This window comes from Talpa europaea, assembly GCF_964194135.1.
Source record: "Talpa europaea genome assembly, chromosome: 4".
Classification (NCBI taxonomy): domain Eukaryota; kingdom Metazoa; phylum Chordata; class Mammalia; order Eulipotyphla; family Talpidae; genus Talpa; species Talpa europaea.
Window position 1 is genome coordinate 94948338 of NC_140070.1, and position 24190 is coordinate 94972527.

General features: G+C 43.7%; 1 protein-coding gene across 1 annotated transcript; it reads left to right on the plus strand.

Moving 5' to 3' along the window:
- Positions 1-382: 382 nt before the first annotated feature.
- On the plus strand, positions 383-23245 carry LOC311170278 (TPA-induced transmembrane protein; the record flags this gene model as incomplete). The annotated part of the gene is made up of 5 exons (XM_084232659.1): positions 383-618; positions 8028-8155; positions 13424-13494; positions 16411-16592; positions 23187-23245. The coding sequence occupies exons 1-5, from the start codon at positions 456-458 to the stop codon at positions 23243-23245; spliced, it is 603 nt and encodes a 200-aa protein (XP_084088785.1). The 5' UTR covers positions 383-455.
- Positions 23246-24190: the final 945 nt, after the last annotated feature.

Here is a 24190-nt window from a genome sequence, read left to right on the forward strand (position 1 = left end):
TCCTTAACTCAGGTTTTGTGTTCCTAACTTTCCACAAGTCCCCAGGTCATGCCAAATCAAATCAAATCCACACCTCTGTGGCAGCATTCAAAATGCTCTAGAACTCATTTCCCTCTATCTAATCTGAACTCTCTGAAACTCACATTCCAATCAGGCGAATCACTGTCTCAGCTCCATTCTGAGTAGGCACTAAGTGTGCTTTCTCAGGGTTTGGGATGCTCTTGCTTTTCTTCTGCTGTTCAAAGTCCTACCTCTCCTCCCCTTCCCTACCTCAGAGCCCCCACTGCCCTCCTGCTGCCCCTAGAACTTTACTTCCTCACCTTGTGAGTTTCCATTCTGTCCCTTGTTATGCCTATCAGTGACCTTGACTCAGTGAGGGTAGCCCCTTGAGGTCAGGATCCTGCTACCTGGTTATGTATTGACAGCCCACTGCAAGCTTTCAGAAAAGCTGCCAGATGACTGCCTCACAGCCTTTCTCTGCTTTCCAGACTAAAAAGGAAGGCCTCTGGAGCTCCTGTAATAGAATTTTGATTGGAAATTGCAGACTGTGGATGGCTATCGCCTCTATTTTCGTAGGTCTTATTATACTGATCATCATAAGCTTATGTCTTATTAGAGGTAAGAGAATTTAAACATGATTGAGCTCATACATTTTAAGAATTTGTTTAATGTTTATGACATACACTGAAATGGAAGATGTACCTATTATTTTCTACTTACTATTTGCTACTTAAACATAAACATCTATAGAAACGTAATTATATAAATTATTATAATTATTTATAAATAATAAGAACTTAAAACTGGGTGGGAGAGATATATATAAATAAAATATCATATATACATATGATTCTTGTTTTTAGTTTTATTTTCTTTGTTTGTTTTGTAAATTCTGCAAGAGGGGTGGAGACCAATGTTTTACTTTAAACTCTGATCATTGGATCATGATGATTTCTTACATATTTAACTTACTTAAATGTACATTTATATTTCATTCAGGTCTATCTCAACACCTGCTTGTTTGAGGTTTTTTTCATTATAATTTGTTTGGGAAAAATAATTACTGTGTTTCAGCTGATATACCTGGTATGTTATGATAATGATAGAATGATGTATATTTGAAAGAGTTTTAAAAACCATAGAAACATGTATCTGTAAGTTATCATTACTTAAACTCATTTTGAAAAATATTGTATTTATGTTGTATGTATATACAAATCAAATACTTACATGGTGCTAGCTACATATTTTATATTTTATTATTTATTATAAATATAAGAATACATGTGCAGTTACCGATAAAATCCATCCATGTTATTTAATATTTTGTTATAGTCTAGTTTTTTTCATTTTCATTTCTAAAGTCATTTGAGGTCAGATCCTTTCATAGTCTGTGACCTATCTTTAGGATTTCAATGTTATATTGAGATCATTTTGCAATTCATTAAAAATTATTTGTGAACACCTTTTTTAAAAAAATGACTGCATAATATAGCCTTCCACATGATTTAAAAACTTTTTAGGTGGTCACCAAATGTTTATAATTATCGCTATTATTTTTCATGATGAATAAATATAATATCATCCAGAGGGCAATCATTTCAATTTCAAAATCAGAAAGAAGAAAATTGATTCTGTTTATATCTGGGAGTGATGGAGTGATGGGAATCTGGGATGCTCTTGTTTTGGGAGGGGGAATTGGGATACTCTTGAGGGTATTCAGGTCTCGAGAAGGATTTGGGTTGTTAGGCTTTTTATAATTAAACCCAGTCATAGGATGAGAGCTAGGATGGGGACCCCTGAGTCTCTCAAAGGGTTCCTGGGAACTTTCCTCATCATCTACATTTGCCATTTACCTCCTTTTCTTCCTCCTTCTGACCCATTTATCTCCTGTCTCCACATTTTATAGTTCCTGAAGGGATAGGGAAACAGGAACAGATAACTCCCATGAGGACACGGATGCTTCTCAGGCGGGTGCCATGTTTATTTAGTTGCTTAGGGTGGTGCTGAGGTGGGATGGGTGACTCTTTGAGGCCATAGGCTGGTTTTGAGGTAGGAGAAGTTAATTAGAGGTGTTGCGGCTCTTGCACCGAGCAGAGGACAGCAGTTATGGTATGAACAGTCATACTCCCTCTTCCCATCAACTCCCACATGTGGATGTTGAAACTGAGATTGAGTCACACAGTCTTATCCTATCACACTAGTTGGCGCTATCCTGAAAGCTGACCTATCTGTCTGCATTTGGAGCCTATAAGGAAGGATGATGCAACAGATCTGGTTGGTTAAATATGCAGCATTATAAAGCATAAGCACCAAGAGTTGTTTTCATTTTCAAAAAGTTATCAGACCTCTTCATTCACAAAGCTGCCTGCCGAGGAAGGGGATTGTATTTCCTTCAGTAGTTTCTCAGAACAACGTGAAAGTTTATAGGAAATATTCAGGGGAGAACTTTGTAACACTTGTAGTACAGACTTGATTTTCAAGTTGGCAATCAAGTTGTACTTTAAAAAATGTTAATTATGTAAGAGATTTTTCAAACTTTTTTTTTAATATCAGGGCAATACTTGTGGTCTATTTTGCACCTCAGCCATTGGAGATTTGGGCCTGTGCAGAGTCAGGTAGGCTGTGCCTGCGTGCAGGGGATAAGAAGAGGCGGGGTCAGGGCCTATGCTGTGACAGTCCCAGCCTCACCTAGAGCAGCTCTGTAGGCACTTCTGGGATGACAGTCTGCAATAACTGGGCACTGCCTAATTGCCAGTTCATTGTTACAAAACAGATATCTGTAGAACTTCTGAGCACATGTGGATTCATGAAGAAGTGAGGTTCTTGAGGAACTACATGTGCATTTACTTCCTTCTTTCCTTTTGGTCCTCCCTCCCTCCCAGATCCTTAACCTCCTGGCTTAGAACTCCATCTAGTTCCCAGACCGAAGCTCGGAGGGAGAGGAGCTAATAACATGGAGCTGGAGCAGGCATAGAAGGGGACAGTAACATAAGCCAGAACAGAAAGGGCAGCTAGTTGAAGAGGGGATTGCGTACTACCAGGTTGAGAGGTGTAGCTCATCAGTGGCATTGTTCAGATGGGTCATCACATGATAATACAAGCAGATTAACGTGGGGTAGATTTTGTAGTATTAATTCCCTACAGGCTGTGCACCCGTTGTTGCCTGCACTTGGGCTGGGTCCTCACAATGGCAAATTGAGGACCATGGCACTGAGCAAGGCACTGAGCCAGAGCTACGTGTGCCCTATGAGAGAGAGACTAGCACTCTCCTACCTTCATAGTAGACAAGGAAAATCTCTTCAACATGGCAATTTTGGGGGATGCAAGGAGTGAGAAGGCCTGGTTTTGTACCAGCTCTTTAGGACATGGTATTAATGGATTCTTCTCCCTAAGGACATGGTATTAATGGATCCTTCTCCCTAAGGACATATAAATTCCCAGAGTGAAGGGTAAGGGAAAAAAGCCTCCACTCTCTGAGTCATTTTCATTCTGAATAATGTGGAAGATCAGTTAATAATCTTCAGGGATTCTGCTTTCTTCACTCTTTTACCCAAACCACCTTACTAATGAAACTCCTCCTTGGATTGGGCAAATTATTTTAAATGATGCAAAAATCACACTGTGACAAGTAGGTAGGTACTTAGAAATATGACTTAAAGATCATCAGTTTTAACGCTCTAGGGACCCTTATATGGTATTCCCTGGCATTATAGATTCCTGGATTCCCTTTGCTCTCTTAACATAAAGACATTCTTGAGTCCTCTGGTACTGAGATGCAGTCTGGACTTACTAATTGACGCTGCTGTATTGAATAGATTTATTTTGTCTTTGAGTTGGGAATTAGCACCACATCTTATGACATCACACCATCCTGGCAGACAGACGGGTTGCACAGGGCAGTATGCCCTGGTTTTAGTGTGACTCATGGGAATGTCCTAAGCAGACAGCATAGTGAGTAATAAGCTACCAAGCTCCTGGGGCAAGAGAACATAATAGCAACCGTGTAGGCCTAGACCCTTGAAAATTTATTTTTGCATTTTTACTTGTTTCTCTTTTCCCTCAAATCATGTTTCTCTACCTTCCCCAAATCGACATAGTCAACTGTGCTTTCTCTGGAACACCTCTCCAGCTTGTTCTACCTCTGATGTTCTTTCTTCTCTAAGCATCCTCCGCCTCATCACACTGCAGACCTATTCAGCTGTGCTGGCATCAACTCTTCCAGAACAATCTGTTACCCGAAACTTGTTACTTCATTTAGGTATTTCTTCCTCTCTTCTTTCACCAGCAATCTTCTAGAATGGGAGGTGTGCATTCAGATCTTGCCTTCAATGCTTGCACCATTGGGCCCAAAGTGTTTATCCTGAGGTCACTAGAAGCTACTTGGTCATGAAACCCAGTGGCCTCTCTCCTGTCTTCTGCTCCATTTGCAGCCTTAAGTTCTGTCAAAGGTGTTATACTCTTATATGTCTGCAGAACTCCTAGAATTTAGGTTTTTAGCTATTTCTGCTTTTGCCTCCATATTATGGTGCATGGACTGATCATCCGACTTTTTTTGTTTTTCACATTTTTCCTTTTGTTCCCTTGGTAACCTCATTTACTTTCACGATGGCAGCTTTCCTTTCTTGGATTTGCCACCATCCAATTAGGCAAATTCTTCTACACTCTTGGCCTCAGTTTCTATATTTGTAAAATATAAATTGGCTCTGAAACAGAAGTCTCTAAAAGATTCCTATCTTTGTTACTTGCTATCTCAAGTTATTTTTGCCTGCACCTGGACTGTGTCCTCCCTCCTTCTGCCCTTGGCGTGCCACTGGAGTGCTGGCAAATCCAGGCTTAAGGCACTGAGCCATGGCTACCTACACCCCATGGAAGAGAAGCTAGCAGTCTATCAGGTTCATGGTAGACAAAGAAATCTTTTCAACATGGCCAATTTCGGGGACCTGATGAATCAGAAGGCCTGGATTTGTCCCAGGTTAATCATCTAATGCATTTTCTTTAAGACTCAGTGTCCTCATTTTAAAATGAAAATAGGAATATCTTACTCATAAAGTTGATGTGAGGGTCACAAGAGGCTAATATCTACAGTCGCATAGCAGAGAATCTGTAAGTAGTGCTCATGACAGTAGAAGTTATTCTTCCTTTTGTGAGGAACCATGTTTCTTAGAACCATTGTGATGTCGTATCTCTTCTGTATCTTGGCAATGAACAGATTTTATCAGTCATCCCTGGGTAGTGTCCTGATAGGAACTTCCATCACTTGCTACCCACTTGTTGCCAGGACTCTGCTGGGTAACAGAAAGCATGTTGGTTCTTTCTGCCATCATCTACAATATAGGTGTTGCACTTTCCGAAATTTAAGTGAGTTGTCAGGGTTCAAATAAAGTATGATTATCTTTAAAACCAACTCTCTTTCCACTATACTGGACTTTGTCCTTCCTTTCACCACTGTCACTCAAACTCTGTCTCTCACAATCATGTGCCTTGTGACTCTCTGTCTTCAGTTTTCCCCAGCCCCATTTTATCCCATCCATCACCACAGATCTACCTCCACTTCCTTCCTGGGAGACAATTAACAACCTCCACTGCCTCCTGAACATACCTGGCATTTAAGACCACCTTTTCCGATCTCATTTCTTATATTCCATCCACAGAACTCTACATTTAAAAAAAAAGGTTTATTTTTATTTATTTATGCATATAAGAACTGGGATGTAAGGCAGGGGGAGGTGAGAGGATTCACCAGAGCAGAGTGGAGAGCAGAACAGGCAGATCTACTGAAATACACTGCTGAGGGGAGCAGCGGGTGAGATAGGAGAGGTCTGCTGAGCCATGTGGGTCACCTCGCTGGCCAGAGATGGAACTCATGCCACAGTGGCTGGTGATTGCTTGATAGTGCTGAGACGTTAACCCCAGGAAGACCCCACGGAAGTGTTCTTGAGCACCTCCCCTATACTGTGTATGCTTTGTGTGTGTGAACTTTTTAAATACAACATCTCTAAATGGAAAGTGTTGCTCTGAAGAAGCTTCCTCAGTGACATGAACACTCTGCTGACTGAGTAAACCTGTTGTTACTTTAACCAACAAAACTATTTAGGGAGATCTTGGTACAGATTCATTATTTGGAAGATAAAAGTTAAAGTAGATGCCATTAGGGGCCTCCCCAGTGGCACAGCGGTTGAGTGCTGGGTTGCGAAGCTGCTCGCAGCCTCTGCAGCGCCGGTTCGGTCCCTGGCCACCGGTGAGGGTCCCGCATGGCGCACAGACCTCTCCTGCCGCCTGCTGCTCCCCTCAGCAGAGTACTTCGTCAATCTGCCTTCTGCTCTCCCCTCTGGCTCTGGTGAATTCTCTCACCCTCCCATACTTCTGACTGTACCCAGTGCATGTATAAATAAATAAATAAATCTTAAAAAAAAAAAAAAGTAGATGCCGTTAGAGATATTGTTGGAGACCTCTTTTCAGACTTGGCATCTCTTCTCAGTGCTCTTGTATTCAGGAGTTATGCAAATCCTCTATCCATCATCTGGTATCCCCTGTTCCTTCCAAAACTGTAAATACCTGCTATAGAAATGTACATGGTGGATGTGGAGCTCGACAATATACATTGCAGCTTTATTCGTAACAGTGAAAAACTGTAGCATTGACTATAAGATTTAAGAAATTAGATGATCCAACTATGAACATTATGCAGCCTTTAAAATATGAGGAAGAGTTTTTGATGTGTTAAAATGAAAGAATCAAGACAAATAAGCAACGACAGCAACAAATTACAAAATGCCGGATACAAATTACCTACCCATTACGACTGCAGACATACAAAATATGGGGGATGGGGGGAAGAATCTGATTAAAGAATACTCATATATTTGTCTTTCTTTACTACAATTTCCTATACCTTCCTTGTTTTCTACTATGAAGGCTTAAGTTTTACTGTCAAACAAAATAAGGTCTCTCATTGCTTCTCAGACTTTTGGCTAAGATCAAGGGCAAAACAAGATCTAAGCTGGCAGCCTCAAGCCTGCCCCTCGAGCCTCACATTCCCAGACTTCCTCAGCGAACAAGTACCAGAATTTGCTCTTCTCACCTGCTCTGCCATCCAAAGCTTTGAATTGATTCCACTGTTTTTTCAAAGTCCAGTTAAAAAAGGGCTGAGCATGTTATAGCTGAAGCATGAGAGGTGAGAGAAAAGGTGTGGTTCTGCCCACCCACGCCTTTCTCAGGGCTGAAGAGGTGGTCTCTGCGCAGGCCAGCTCTTGGGGCTGGCGGAAGGCCAAGGGCGCAAACGTAATTAATACCGCTAGTGCCAGCTTCTAGCTCCTGGCCCTGACTTTGGCATGTTTTTCCTTTAATTCTAATTGCTTAAAAATCAATTAGCTCACAGTTGTTGAAACACAAAGAGCCACACACAGAACTCATTGTCTCTGAATGTACATAGCGGAGTGCTCTGGGCTTAGAGTGTGGTTTGGTTTCCCTACTGCAAATAGTGTGTCAACATTCCTCTCCACGAGCCATAGTCCTACAATGATGTCCCACGTGTCCTGTCTCGCTCCTTCCATGGTTTGCCAGTCCCAGCTCTGTTCTGACAGAGGCGGTCACTTCCTCATCGGGTGCACAGAACTGAAGGTGACTCAGAGAAGTTACCTGTACCTGTGCTCTGTCCCCCATCACCGATGGTTCACCCCAGACTGCCGACCAGCACTCTCCTGATGCCAGTGTGCAGATTCAGTGTAATAAAGAAATTCATGCTCTTCCCATTCCTTGTCATCAGCCCTCCCCCAATATATATTCTGTGGACCCTAAAATAAAACCAAGAAACTAAATTTGTATCATTTGAGGTAAGCCCTGTCTTTATTTGTTCTAACAGAGAGAAGGGTTTTCTGTTTATTCTTTGAACTGTGTCCAGGCTTTATTCTTGATGAATGCTTGTTGTTTGCCTTTTAAAGTATAGCAGCTAAATTAATAAATACATTTATTACTTTGTGCATGTGTTTACTTTTACTTTTTCTTTTATTCCCCCTACTTTCTAGTAACATATATAGATGAAGATGAAAACGAAATACCTGAGTTATCCGCCAATAAAACATTCTTGGTCATGCTAAAGATTCCAGATGAGTGTGTAACTGAAGAGGAGTTATCTCACCTGCTCACTAAAAGAGTAAGCTGTCTTATGCTTTGTTCTGAGTTCCTGACACGAGGCTGGGAATCCTGCTGCCAGGGTCAGCAGAGGTGGTCTCTGCGCCTGCCAGGTAGATTCAAGAGCAGGTAGATCCAAACTGGGATTCTTTGTCTGGATTTTGGCAGACAGTGATGCTGAGTAATATGTTTTCTGTAGTACAGAGTGATGGCAAAGAGCTCCGGCCTCCAGCTGCCTCTTGGAGGGAGGTGTTTTGTTTCTTGACACTGACCTTATAAAGACCTTAACAACATGAGGCTTAACGATGGGGTATGTCCTGCAAAGCCTGTGGCTAGGTGATTTAGTTGTTGTGCAAAGGTCACGGAGTGTAATTACACACACTCAGATACGACAGCCTCCTGTACACCGAGGCTGTATAGGAGAGCCTGTTGGGACCTCTGTCATATATGAGGTCCATTGTTGACCAAAACACCATTAAGCAACCCATATTTTATTCAACGTGTAGTTTCACTGAGGGTCTGTGATGTGCTGAACAGCACGTCAGGTGCTAGGGCCACAGTCTGTGTCCTCGCTGGGGACTCACAGTCCAAGGCGAGGGGGCAATATATAGATAGCTATGACAGAGGGGGCTGTGTTCCATCTTTGAGATAGTTTTATAACCATGAAGGAGGAACATCTGATCTATAGGGAGCAGTAGGCCTCCTGGAGGACAGGTGTTGTAGATCAAGGAGCAGAGAACACTGGAGAGTCTGCTCCGTGTCCTACGGTTTCTGTGCATGGTGTGGTGAGGAGTGGCAGAGATGACACTGAACAGGAGGGGAGGGGTCAGGTCATGAAGATTTTCCTCCTCTTTGTCAAGGCGTTGAAGATTGTGATCTGCAGGTCCCCAGGGTCATCTTTCCATTCTAGCCTTTTTGTGTGGTGGTGGAGAAACACTGGAGGCTGACAGCTTAGTCCAGGTGATAAGCAAGGGGGATTCAGACAAGGAGTGTGTCAGAGGGAATAAGAAAATTCAAGTGAGACTTCAAAGGTCTTCTCCCTTACTGGGACCTAATGGCTGGCTGGATGTAGGTTTGCAGGAGAACGTGACTGTGACTTCAGGCTCCTGGTTGGGTGGCCACATGGGTCAATGTTCACATCCTCCTGGAGGGTAAATGTCCTCTATTGATAAGAGGCTTTGGTCAGACTGTCAAAAACAGGTTGACTCATAACCACACCCTCAAAGGTTTTTGATAAGAAATTCTAAGCAGCACCAGCCTGCCATCCGTTATGCAGTTCTCTGCAGTTGATGGAATGTGGTGAGACCTCTTTATCCATCTTCCATTCGATTCATCCAAAAGCTCCTGAAGAAGGCTAGACGCTCCCTCTAGGTCACCCATGCCTTTGGTCACTCTGGGGTGATTTTTAGGGTTTCACATCCTCCTCCTTTTCCTTGTTCCTTCTTATTAGCAGTTCCTATTTTCTCTTTTTCCTTTCAGAGCACATAGCTGAGTAAATAGCCTCATGGTGCGTTCCTTTTGCTTGCTTTTGTCATTGGAGGTTTTGCATGTGTCAAGCTGAAACGAAACGAGTCAGTGCCCACATGAGTCACATGTTACAGCTTGGACTTTCTGTGTCACAGGGAAATGATATGATCTTTCACTTAAGAGCCTTATCTCTTGCTTTCGGTCAGATGTGAACAGATTCTGCAAGTATTTTTACTCATCGCCTTGTTAGGGGCAAAGGAGCTAGGGCAGGTTGTCATTCCAGGGGCAGATTCACAAGCTTATTTGAGCTGGTTCCTCCTCTGATAAATGGAAATCGCTGTGCTTTCCCTGCATACCTACAGGTTCATTTGAAATGCAGCCAAAGAACTGTGCAAAATATTTTTAAAAAAAGAATTGTCGTATTTACAGGTGATAAAGATAAGGCTCAGTAAAGTAAGAGATGACTATCCTACAGTTTCCCAACCAGATATGTTCAGGAACAAAAATGAGGAACTTAGCCAGTTTCTTGAAGTTTCTGGATATGGGAGGCAATGGTGTAGATATTGGAACACTATTCCCCTCTTTTCCATCATTGTTTTGCTTTTGTTTTAAAACAGATTTCCTAGCCCTTCTCCTAGCTCACTGCTAGAGTTTTCATCTCTTCAGATTCAGGTCCTTTCTCTGCCTAAGCCAGCTTTGTAGACATATGTGTAGCCCTCAGGTGTGCTTGATTCAGGAGTCAGTGGTGGCACCTCTGAGAATGCAGGGATAGTGTCTCTTACTCTGGAAACTGATTTCTCCATTCTGGAAATCAGCAGACTGGCTCCTGTGTGCCTCCAACCTCACCTGCACAGTGTGGGGTACACCAGAACAAGGGGTGAGGAGCACCTTCCCCATTTTACTTCCTTGGGCCAAGAGTAGATTAACAGCTTCCAAATATGTTAATATGTTCAATTATAGCAGGCACCATGCCACCAAAAAAGAACTTACAGGAAGGCACTAACCTGATGTACTGTACTACTATGTACAAAACAGTGGTCTATGACAGAGAACTGTAGGTGACCTGGTGGTGGGTGGGGTGTGGAACATGCACCTGAAAGGTGTGACCCTAAAATTCTAAATTACATACAGTATTGTAAACCAATGTTAACCCAATAAAAAACAAAAATAAAAACACAGTGCTGTGCCCTAACGATTAAAGAAGGATGGAAGGAAGGTTGGGAGGAAGGACATACGTAATCCGCGTCATACAAAACAACCTGAAAGGAAGACAGGGACGTGCTCGTCATCATCATCATTATCGTTTATTTTTAATTTTCTTATTACTGCAACTTTGGTTGACAACACTGTATGTGATTCATAAATACAGGATTCTACTACTTCATGTATATGTCACCACACCAGTGCCCACCGCCAAGGCACCCAGAGTCCTTCACCAGAGTCCACTGCGCCCCCTCCCTCCTTCCTGGCCCATCCTTCCCCTTCTGGTAGCCTCAGCTTTACGGTCAGATTTCTAGACCTCGGTGTTGGTTTGGTGTTGTCTGACTCTTGCTTATGTCTCTATCTTCCACAGGTAAGTGAAACTGCCTGGTATCTGTCTTTCTCCTGCTGGTTAATTTACTTGGCATTATTGTCATTATTGCTTGAGAAGAGGTCCCTTCTGTAGTATCCTCCTCCTCCCTGTTCTGAGTAGCTCTGTGAAAGCCACTTTGCTAGTTTTCTTAACTGACTATGGCCCACTGGCAATGTTTTCTTCTCTGGGGCTCAGAACTAAAGAGTGACCCTGTTGTTTACTAGGCACTTTATGCCTCTTTCATCCTGGATATTCAGGAGACATTTCCCTTTATTGCTTCCTCCTCCCTGAGTAGTGTGGTCAAATCGAAGAAGGTGGGTTTTATGCCTGTCACACCTAGGATTGAATTATTTCCTAGTAGAGTGACCTGGGGAAAGTTTTATCACCTTTTGGATGCTGCTTTCTTTATCAGCTAAAAAAAGGAGAGATCATTACGTCAGGTTCTTATAAAGATCACAGCAATAATAAGATTAGAGGAGTATAAACTGGAGGTACACTAAGACTCCCTATTCTACGTTTACGAGGCTGCACTGTCACCCAGTGATTTAAATGGGCACCAGCTTGAGACACATTTCTGGAATTAGGTGGGTGCCAAGCTGGACAGAGCTCCCTTCTGGATACTGCTCTTTTGGGTCTGTTTTGCTTACTGCTGGATAAGTTATGGGGTACTAAGGCAAAATGGACATGGCTGGGCTAGCACAAGGGTGTCCTTGGTTGCCTGTGAAGTTTCCAGAACAGTATCAGGGCTGAGACTTCAGGCCAGGAAGGAGAGTGTCTGATCTCTCAGATCTAGCCGTGGGCTCCTTCTAACCCAGCTCTCCATCCTGGGGACTGTGACCAGATCCCAGAGCCATCCTAGTTTATGCTGGAACCCATCAAAAGGCTGAAGAACAAAGTACAATAACCCTCCATTGTGAACTGCAAAGCAAGGCAGTGTAACTAGATACATTCAGCCTCATGTTCCTGAGAGCTGTGAGGTTAGGATTCACATCTCTGAAACATAATGACAAGACAAATCAAGGACTGGGAGAAGATATTTATAATGTAAAACCAACAACTAGTATCTGGAATAACACCAATCACTTCAGATAGAGAGGGAAATGAAAGTGGTAGGCAATTCAAGGCTGAGAAATCCTAAACAAATGCATGAAGACACATTCAGCCTCACCAGCGAGCAGGACAGTGCGAGTTAAAACACTGTGAAACCCAATGTCATACCCTTCAGATTGGCACAAGTCAGAATCCTTGTTAATGCTAAATATCAGCAAAGCTGTGGAGAATGGACTACTTACACATTGTTGGGGGAGTAAAACAGATCAATTTAGAAAGATTTAGGTGAGTTAGTGATGCACCTGCTCATAGACCCGGCGAGCCCATTTCTTGACATATCCCCATGGGGAATTTTGACATGCACGCCCAGGAGGAGAGGCTCAAGAGATCCTCCAGAAAAATTATTCAGCATTGTCTGTAAGAGGTGAAAGTTGGAAACAGTGCCCGGGACATCAACAGGGGAATGAATAAGTTGGAGCATTGGAATCTGCAGGAGTTAAGGAGCCAGATTAGATAACCTCTATCTAGATGTACCATATACGTAAGTCTCAGAGGCAGTTTTTTTTTTAAAGATTTATTTATTTATACAAGCACTGGGGTGCAGGCCAGAGGTGCAGGAGGTTGAGAGAATTCACCAGAGACAGAGCAGAGAGCAGAACAGGCAGAAGGACCGAAACACACTGCCGAGGGGAGCAGTGGGCGCAACAGGAGAGATCTGCCATGCCATGTGGAACTCTTGCTGGCCAGGATTGAACCTGTGCTGCAGAGGCTGCAGACAGCTTCACAGCGCTGCGCTCAACCCGCTGCACCACCGGGTAGGCCCCTCAGAGGCAATTTTGAGTGGAAAAAAAGCAAGATAGAAGATGATGTAGAATATGGAAACATAGCTAAGAGTACTTAAACATATTTCCTGTTTAAATATTCAAAGAATAATTAAAATATAAATGCAATGGTAGATTTTATGACTACACAAGAAGTATTAAGTTTGTTAAAACATGCAAGAAAACATACCTCTCAGCTTCAGCACAAGGTCAGTCAGGGGGCGAGAGGGAGGAGAAGCAGAACAGTGTGGAGGAGTAGCTTTAGCTTTGTTTTGCTACTTAAAGTGTTGAACTAAATGTGGTAAAATGTCAGGTAAGAGGCAATATGACCCAGCAATAATGTATGGCTGTTTTGTTTGTTCTTGTTTCTTTGCTTTAGCTCACAAATGTATACAATTCATCACCATCGCTGAGTCGTTACTTTATGTCAGTTGAAATAGCGGACATCAGGTAAGAACATGAACCTTAAGTGTTAGTCTTTTTAGTCTGGAAAGCAATTCCCATCACTATTTACCTAGAAGGACTTCTTGAGTCTCAAGGCATTAAGGGAACCAAGGACAGACAGAATCATCGGGTGCTGGTGCTGGGAGGTGTTAGGAGAGCAACAAGCTCAACTCCTTATTCTACAAAGGAAAAAAAATTAAGCCCAGATTATTTATTATTCCACAAGGTGCCAGGGAAGAAAGGATGACCACTCCAGGTACCTCATTCCTGTTTAACAGCAGATGCTCAAATAGGCTATGGGTCAAAGTAGAAGTAGTTCTCAGTGGTGTGAATCAAGTGAGGTCCATGTGATGGTTTTGCTGTTGAGGATCACAAGTAATACAATAACACTAAAAATGTAAAGATGTATATATACTAAGGACAAATCTCCCTTCTCCCTCCGCCTTCCCCATCACCCTTGAATGCTGCATGTGTTAATCACCTCCATACACATAGTCATTATATGGAAGTTACCCCTCTTGAACCCTAAATTTCCCAAACCATGATACTAGTCCGTCTGGGAAGGGAAACTTCTAAAGCAGGTGGAAGCAAATGGGGCAAAAGGACCTCAATTTTGAAAACACAGCCCTATTCCACTTCCTTTATGGGCCTCCGATGAACACCATTAACACCTGGTGACATCTTGGACAGCGGCATCGACATCGTTGTTTTAATCAGAAGTTACTGGCATTAAAATGTCAGTAGATCCAGCTCCCTTTCATCTGTGTGCTTTCCAATTTGCAATTCAAAGACAGTGTTGAGAAAGGAAAGCTGCTGGACTTCAAGAATTTCCCAGGAATCCAGCCCCATATTATGGACTTTGGGGAGGTGGAATTGCACAGGGGCTGGGAAAACCTTTCAGGAAACTGAGTGAAATGTGAAATTAAATCTGAAGACTTGATGTTAGAGTATCTGTTGTTTTATTTTTTAAAGTTATTTGAAAGAAAGACCCAGGACTTTTAGTATTTTGATTAAAGAAATACAGTCTAGAAGCATTTTTGTTTTTTATTAAAAAAAATTCCAGTCAGAATTTCTCCAATGCTAAGTTCAGAAAAGCCATTACTTCCAAAAGGGCTCAGGAGAGGGCTAGATCCTGGTAGAGGCATTTGTGTGCCAGGGGGTCCTGACCTCAGTGCCATGCTGGAACCAACAGGAGCCTAGGAAAATGCCAAGTTCATCAAATGCTTGACCTATCCTAGTAGAGGGCAACTGAGGCAAAGGCCACAGGGTTCTCTGCTTCCATGAAAATCCTTCTCTCCCCATGGAATTTGTGTGATGTAAATTCCCCCTGTGACCTGACTTGGTGGGTCTAGGATGGGCTGGCCAGTCTGGGTTAGGCAGCCCAATCCTTTCACGCAGTTCTTCTGCAAGTTAGCCTCTGGTCCACCATCCCAGTCCTTGCCGGTGGGGGTGCAGGGTGGCTGCTTGTTGGGTGACCACCATCTGCAGTAATTAGAAGGTGAAGCAGAGGTAATGAAACCTACAAACCAGAGTAGCAGGTTTAGAGTTTGAAAGTGCATTTTTCAGTATGTTTGTAGTGGCATTCTTTTTTTTTTAATTAATTAATTTATTTTTTTAAAAGGATTTATTTATTTATTTATTTATTTATACAAGCACTGGGTACAGTCAGAAGTGCGGGAGGGTGAGAGAATTCACCAGAGCCAGAGCGGGGAGCAGAGCAGGCAGAAGGACTGAAGTACACTGCTGAGGGGAGCAGCGGGCGTCAGGAGAGGTCTGCGCGCCATGTGGGACCCTCCTCAGGTGGCCGGGGAGCAGTTGGGGATCGAACCGGTGCTGCAGAGGTTGTGGGCAGCTTCGCAACCCAGCGCTCAACTGCTGCGTGTAGTGGCATTCTTAAAACCATGAGTTTCTCCAGAGTCCTGATGTGTTTTTTTCATTTAAGGCACAGGGTTTGGCATACTTCTAGCTTGAGTTTATAAAGTGAATTGTCACCTACTTTTTATTGTTAGAATATGGGCCAAGTCACCTCTGGCCACAAGAGGGCGCACTTTACATGTCCTTTAATTGCCATCTGTAAAACTTGCCCTGGGATGAGAATCTCAAATGTGGCCAAATCTTAATTACTATATTGCTGACTTGACTCTTAATCTGGGCCTTCTTGAACCAAAGAGTAACTGTGAAAACCTAAATGTTGAGGTAGCATTTAACAAGTTGTATAAGCTACTAATTAACTGGACAACCCTGTGATTATTTTTATTTTGAAAATGAGAAAAACATGTTCTAGCAAGATGAAAACTCCCTTTTCTTAGATCTCTTACTGTGAGTTGCCAAATTGGGAGCCTTGGGCAGTGAAAGTGGGACAGAAACGGTTTCTCACTTTGGGGACAGGACAGGACAGCAGGATTTGCTGCCTGCACACAGGGCCATCTGGGATGGCTCAGGACAGCTGCACCGGGCTAACCAGTCAGCTTTTGGCCCTGCCTTAGACTTTTTATAGGTTAATTTATGACCTAGTTCAAGCAAACAGCTCCAACTTGGCTGATGGGGACAAACAGAGGGGGTAGTGAGAGAACAAGGGAAAGGGGGTAGGTGAGGAGAAAAGGGCTTGCCCGGCCTGCCTGAGGTAAGGGAAGACTGGTCTGGGCCATGGACCTTCTTTGGGAGATGGCAGGAGCTTGTACCCTCCACCGTCCAGGGTCACGTGGCTCCCTTCCACAGCTTCTCCCGGTGGACTCCTGGGCTAGGGGTTCTTGGTGGAAGGAGGAGCTTAGGATCACCTCAACTTTGCCTGAGGACCTATGGAAGAGGGTTCTTTTAGGACGGTAGCCTAGGGAAAAAGCAGAAGGAAAAAATGTTCACTCTCACATCCATTTCCTGAGTGTGCTTCTACCTGCTTACTGTCTCTGCTTGCATTACTTTCAGTGGTGAAAATGCCACAATAACCTACCACCTGCTGTTTGGGGTGCCATCCGGAGACGAGCGTTTCATGCAGTACATGATGAGTGACGAGGTGGTGCTGAGCATCTTGCGACAGGATTTCCATGATCAGAACGTGCCTGGTTGTGAGGCCCTGGGACTTGATCCCACGTCCCTCTTCCCTTATGGTGAGTCGATCTCGTCAAGAAGCCTGAGTTGTGGTGTTGAATGGGTGAACCAGCCTGCGGGCAGCAGGTTCATTTGGTTTTGGTGCAGGTGAGACTCCGTGCTCTGTGGCTGTTACACAGCCCCTCCCTCCAGGAGTAGGCAGAGTAGTTGGGCGGAAAAGCATGGAAAGAAATAATTAAACCACAAATATGAGGATGGCTGTTTCCTGGCTGTAGTGCACCCACATTCTCAGCCCGGTGTCCCATGGTGCCTGGAAACACTGTGGTATCACAGGATAAGCCAGTGTTGAAGAACGTGAAATAAATGACACAGCAAAATTGTAGAAAGATGATCTCAACATGGAGAACTGATTTCTTTTTCTGTCCAAGGCCACTAGGTTCCTTAAGGAATTAATAGAGTGGCATAAAAAGGCAAATTCGTCTGTTTTCTGAGAAAGTGGTAATAAATTTACGCAGATATCTTAAAAATGAAGACCAGAATGAGCAAATTCGTATTATTAAATAAGCCTAGAAGATGCCTGACTTTTCAGGCTCTGAGAACTTTTAATGCTTTGCAGAAACCTGGCAAAATGGAAGGTGGGAGATGAAATGACCTCAAGCTTTGAAACACCCACCCCTTCTTTGAAACACCCACACGTTCTTTGAAACACCCACCTGTTCTTCTATCTGCACAGAAGCCTTGGCCTTCACTTCCCATATCTCCTCCTGTCTCACTTCTGCTTCCTCACGGAGATGCTCTGATCTGGTAGTCCAGAATACAGGCCATCTTGGACATATTATTTTTGCATCCACAATCCATCAGAGGCCCTTTCTGCACATGAATGAGCAGTCAATACTAGCTGAATGAATAACACATGCAAATTTAGAGCTGTGGTTAGCAGCAGGCACAGAGCCAGCCCCTCCCCCCAGCCTCTGCGGAGTGAACAGAGAGATTACAGGGCACAGGTGTCTCCCCACAGGCTCCGAGGAGGCCTTGGTAGGAGGGCGCTCAGTTCTTGATGACAGGTGGTGGAAGTAGACTGATAGCCACCTAAGAAGTCAGAGAATTATATAAAGTGGTTATTCAAGTTTTCTTCCCCCAAATGAATAAAAAGAGTGACATTTAGAAGGCCCACTTTTAGATCACTGGGAATGAGTCATAAATGAATAGTTTCCCTACAGAGCTTCTGAATAAATAAAGTGTATCTTGGGCCAGGCAGACAGTACACATGGGTGGCGTTAAAGAGGTTCTGCCCCCTCAATGGGAATTGTAAAAAGAAAGAAAGAAAAAGCAACTCTCCTGTGTGAGCTGGTGAGAACAGGGAGGTGGGCCTGCACCATGGCGTAGGGTGCGGCTTCTGTGGTGTACTGGTCTCCATCCCCCTTTGTAGTGGTGTTTAGCAGCTCTTTCCATATGGGGTGAAGGGGTTAGAAGGGTGTAAGAGGATAAGAGGTTGGAAAAGCTGTAAAGAGCAGCATAAAGGGCATGTTTTTATGGGGCTTGAGGAGGAGATCTGAGAAGACCTGGAGCTCAACCAAACAGCACAAGAACCTGTCACCAGGGTCTGACACAGAGCCGAGGCCTTCCAGGGATGCAGCCCTGAGAGAAACATGGTTTCTGCTCCTCAGAAGACTGCACACTGTCCCAGATGTTTCTTCCGGGGTAGCTTTCTATGACCCGAGTCCCACTTTCCAGAGCATGAATTTGTGGCACTGAGACATCTGATATTTTCAGGAGCATGAGCACCAATCAAATGGAAGGGTAAGGAAGTGAGGAAGGAAGAAGAGAGACCCAGAGAAGATAGGCAGACCAGGGAGCTGCAAGGTCTGGGGCAAACTCCAAACAGTAAAGGTAGTCGGAAGGGCACCACAGGACTCCCAAACCTGCATACTCAAGGGATTCTGCCACCCACCACTTAAAGACAAAGTGTGCTCTTAGTGTGGAAGATCTTTCATAAGAGGATTGTGTACAGAGGGAAGAGAAAGGATAGAGTTTCCCAATGAAACACCCCAAATAACCTATCCCCTTGTGAGTAAATGCCCAGCTAGAGTTGGCCAAAGTGGGGCTGCTGAGGCCCAAAAGCTTGCCACAAGTCTGAGGCACCTTCTGTCAGGGAACCATAGGAAAGGAGCAAAAGGGGCCAGGCAAGTGTGGGATGAGAGGAGGAAAAAGTAAAAATCAAGATAAAGTGCCATTGTCAGTCTTCTTGTGTGTCTCTCGCCATGTCTCTTGCAAGTGTCTCTACATGTTTCCAACTCTGTGCATCTCTCCAAGTCCCCCAAGTCCCTGATGCATGTCCACAGCTGAGAAGCAAGCACACCCTCCTCCACATGCCGCTCTGCCCCACGTGTCTCCCCTGCTGTGTCCTCCAAGTGTTCTAGATCCTCACCTGGTTGTCAGCTCTATTCCTCATTGGGTGGGGCAGGGACCCTGGGCCCTCCCCTTTTCGTTGGCATCCTCTGTTACACAAAGAGTAGGAAGAACTGGATGTGGAGGGATAGGCAGAGGCCTTGGGGAGGGACCCAGTGGAACCCAGTGGGTGTTAGGCCAGTTTCCCATGTCCGCGTGGGTTTGGCGGGTAACCTCACTCCCCGTGATGAACTAGGCATCTCAGTTTTCCACAAACATAATGTTTTAATTCTTCAGAGAGCAGAGAATCTAAAAATTGTTGGGTTCATATCCCCAGCAGGAAGCTTAAAGATAGCCTGTACCTTCTGCCCAGAAAAAAATACACATATTTCTTCTCCCCCTACACTAAATTTTACAATTTCAAGAATTCCATGTATTCTCTGGGGTTTACATGTATGGATGTGAGTCAGATCTATTCATCTATCATTGTTTCTCTCTCTGTCTACAGGGAGTCAAAACCTTAAAATAGTTGTAGTTTGGATTCCTGAGGAATTTTGTTTGTTTTTCTCATTCTCTAATATGGAGATACTCTGCCTGTTTAACACAGCTGCCAAGAGCACAGGCAGAGACAGAGCACTCACACCCTGTGCCTCTCTGTAAGTTTTCGAGCTGTGTGTGGGTGTTGAAGGGACGGTCAGTTTTCTCTGTTAGGAATTTACAACTAATTCAATTTTAAATAGAGTTTCTATTAGAACCTAGTGAAATCAAATAAAAACATAAATGTTTAATCATGATTACCAAAAAAATGAGTGACTTTTGCCTTTACTTTCTTTTCAGAATGAGTGCTCGAGTTGCTCTGTGACTGAAAGCAGAGCCTGCTGAGTTTTGGAGAGGAGAATTCCCTTCATTTTACAGAAAAAAATCTGTGCATTCACGCAGAAGGACTCAGCAGTGACTACAGGGGTAGACTGCCCTTTTCCTCATGATTCTACGCTTACCAAGTCTGGCTCTATGTCCAGGAAGGGACAAGCGTGTGCTGCCTCAGTTGGGGCCAGTCTTGGCAAAGGCAGGAAGCCGCATGGGACACGGTGACCCAGAGGGTGGGTGCACGGGAGGTCACCGCTGTCTTTGCCGACTACCTGTCTCCACCCACATGAGGACATTCTCTTTAGTGCCTTTCACACTGAATCCTGTTAACCTGTGCTGGGGAAGAGAAGAGAACAGGAGGAGTCAGGCAGCCGGGTGAGGGAGAATGGAGCCAACTGTCCACTAAAATCCCCCACTCGCCTTCCTCACACCATTATCTTTGATCTACCTCTAAGGGAAGCTGTGAGGACAAGGAAGGCACTTTACAAGACCCGACCAGCATTGTCCTATACCTACACTCCCGATAGATATGTGACTGGCAGGCAATGTCATGGTGGTAGATACAGTTAGAGAAATAAGGTGCATTTCTTACTCATTTTGCCTCTCCACATTGTTCCCTCTTCTCTTGAATGCCTCATTTGGAAAGTTCCTTATGAGTTCGGAACAGTCTCTGATGATTTAGGATAGTTTCCCTGTTTGTATTTTCACACGCTTCCATGAGAGTATCGGTAATTCTGCTGACTATCTGCTGTGGCTCTCGCCCACTGAATTTATACTGTCTGGGGCTGCCAGCCTCCTGTCAGATTCCTCAGGCATCAGTCGTGTGTCTTACTGAGGATGGCTGTGAAATAGGAAGAACTACTCTGTCTGAAATAAACTATTAGAAGCTTAATGCCAATTTTGGGGGGGGGGAATGGGGAAAATGTTGGTAACTATACTTGTCATCTACAGATATCTAATTTCCTATCATCAGGGAACAGAGTATTTGTTTTGTTGTAAAAATTGTTTTTCTGGAAATTTTATAGGGGAGAGAGTTTTGTGGTCATGTAGTGAGAGCCACCGCCCTAATACTTATGTCTCTGGTAGGACATGTATGAGGGGCAGGCACGCGTGGGATGTGCCCGAGAGTGTGTCTCTGGCTGGGCAGGACTTGAATTCTCTGTGACCCAGGACTCTGCATAATGTGAATTTCCTTTCTTATTTAACTTAAAGATCAATTTATTGTAAGCTGGCGTCTCATTTTATGCATTTATGCATAGTTCCTCAAACTAGCAAAGCAGGTGAAATTCCCTTCTTCCTCTTTATTTTTTACATGTGAAATGTTACCATAGTGTTTGCACTTTGCTGAACAGAGTATAAGACTTTTATGGAGAAAGATTTAAAAATATTTACAATAAATTATTTTTGCATCCACATTGTTGTATTCACATTTGCTTCGTAAGTATTGGTTCTCCAGGGTTGTGAACTGGGCTGGTGTTTTCTGGTAGTAAATGATGTTGGAAGTGATTTTTTTTCCATTTTCCTGAGGCCAGCTTCCCTTTTTGAGTGAATAAGATTGAACCGGAGTGGGCGGGTTGGGTGGACAGTCTTCTTCTGTATTCCACTGAGAGTAGGGAGGCCCCTCTCCTTGCACTTCCTCTGGCGCTCTCCCTGACAGAATCCGTTGTCTAAAGGGTTTGGGGTTAGGAGAAGGACTGGCTCCTTTCTGGAGGTGGGACAGGTTTGGGTTTGCTCTTTGCTTTTCACTTGGAAAACACCAAGGTGCAAGTAATTCCTGGAGTTTTGACCATTCCAAGTCACAGAGGGGATTTTCTATAGGTTTGACCTTCTGCCCTAGTGATGTGGAAAGAACTGAACTTTGTGATCAAAGCATTTTGAGGTTTGGGGGAAAGATAGCGCTTGCATAGGCAGCAGTCGCCCGTTATCCATGGGGTTCCTGAGGCCACAGATAGCACTGAACCCTATATAGGTGTTTTCCCCTATATACACATATATATATACATATACCCCTACCCGTGTAGAGTAGGCAAAATTTACAACAATAATAAAATAAAACAATTACAGCAAAATGGTATAATAACATGCGGCTTCTCAAAATATCCTATTGTATGTAATATTTGAGGTCCACATTGACCGTGCGGAACTGAACTGGAAAATAAAACTGAAGAGCAGACTATGCTCTTGGCTGTGCTGTGGGAGGGATTTGCTGGTGGTCACACATCTGGACAATGAGCAGCATGCCAGCTGCGTAATAAGGCTTCAACACATCTGTGAAATAATGAAGGATTTGAGAAGAAAAACTGCTCTTTTCTGGAAGTGACATATATGCACAGAAAGCATGAAACTTCCCAACCTGAGCCCTGTCTGTAAACTGGCCCAATTCTTCATTGCCTGTCTGTTTAGTTTCATAGATTTTCTAATGATGTGCTTGCAGGAGAGACCGATGAAGACAAAGACTGTAATAAAAAGCGAAGCAGCTTGTCACTTCATTATGGAGTCAAGCTGGGGAGGGATCAACACAGATGAAACAGGTAAAAACAAAACAAAACAAACAAAAAAAACCCTAGGTGTTAAAGTGGATAAAGAGAAACTGTAAGGTTGTGGGGGTCAGAAAGCAGTGGTCTTTATAGTGTAATGGAGAAGCTGTGCCTAGGACATGGGACTCAAGCTGAACCCAGAGCCTATGGTGAGACTTGAATACAGTTTTACCTTCCTTAACACGTCTCTTAGGAGGAGGAGGCTCCATTCTCTCCTTCCCCTTAGATGTGGACTCTAGATATGGACATGAAGAATCTGATCAGTGCTGAGAAAAGTGGGAGAAATCTGTTTTCCCTTCTCTGTTCCCATTACTGTTTTACAAATTAATTCACATTTAAACTGCATTGCTAGCAGTTGCATTCGTGGACTTCATTTACACCTTTTCTGAGAGATTATGTACTTTTAGCATCAGAAGGCAGCCCCTTTGTCTTAGACTTAGGAAGCCTAGCTCTGAGGATGTGGAACAGCAGCCTAGATTCCACATTTCTGGGGAGCAATTCTTAGCCCACTGGACATGCACCACCCATGGCCTCCTACCTGGTGGGCATCCCAGGGGCATGCTCAGCTCATGCTGGGCAGATTTGTGGGAGTCCACAAGGTCACAAGTGGTGAGGGCGAAGAGATGAGTTGAGAGGTGCATCATTAGATTGTAGAGAGTCTCTGGGGATGATAATGACACTCACTCCTTCCCTGTCGCCCTCTCTAGGAAAAGGGGGAACTCTCACTGACCCATTTGACAGTTGGCAGAACCAATGTATGCTTAAATCAAGTGGCTTTCGAACAGCTTTCTGAAGGCAAGGGGCTGGCTTGGACAGGAATAGAGTTGAATGAATGTAAACAGACTCTCCTTTTCTCTGCAGATTCCTGTGGAGCCCCGGTGACACATGGTGCCTGTCTACCTGTGCCCTTCCACCCCTGAGGATATTTGATGCACCTGCCACACCAGGTGTCCTACAAGCATGACATTCAAATTTGTTGTTAACTGTAGATTTTCCTGACCTAGGCTTGCCCTTTTTTGGTAGTTTTCAGTTCTAAATAAGATTTATTTACTGACTAAGGGATTATTTATAGGTGCTAGTATGAACGTGAAACGGAAACCACAGAGCCTGCAGTGGCGCGTAAAATGTGCCTCTGTGAACTTTGGCTATGGACGGGTTTAAGACCAGCACAGGGGAGGGGAGTATTTTTTTTTTTTTAATCTTATTTGTGACTTGAGGGAGCAATTTAAGTGCTCAACCTCAGTTTATGAAGAATAGGGATTCTCAAACTGAAAGTTTGCATCTGCAACACCTTGAAATTGTGTACAAATAATGTGTGTGTGTGTGCTTGGAGGAGCAGGGGGAGGTAGATGTGCATTTTCTGTGAAGCGGGGACACAAACTTTCATCAGTAATCCTGAAATCTGTGGAAAAATTGGTCAGCATTATATACAGAAATATTAAGCACTTCAAAGCCCCCCCCCCCAAAGCCTCTCTTGCTATTAAACAATTCCCTTTCATAACCCCTCTAAATTTCATTATAAGACAACAACATTCTTTGGCTAAAAATTTATATTTAACATGTTCCTGACAAACAGCATATACTATTTGGGACAGGCAGTACATCCATAGGATAAGATCTGAACAAATACCATGTTGTATATTTAAATCAACTTCCACGATGGACCAATTTCCAAGTAAACAACTCTAATATAGAACCCGGCCATTTTGTATTTCTGCTTTTCTGAAGTCTACCAGATGACCCTGCGTCTTGAGACACATCAGCACATTATTTTTCTCCAGGCATCCTAAAGAGTTTTGTTTCCTTTTGCTCTTTTGATATCATTTATTCAAGGTCTATGGCAGATGATACATTAGATATAATCC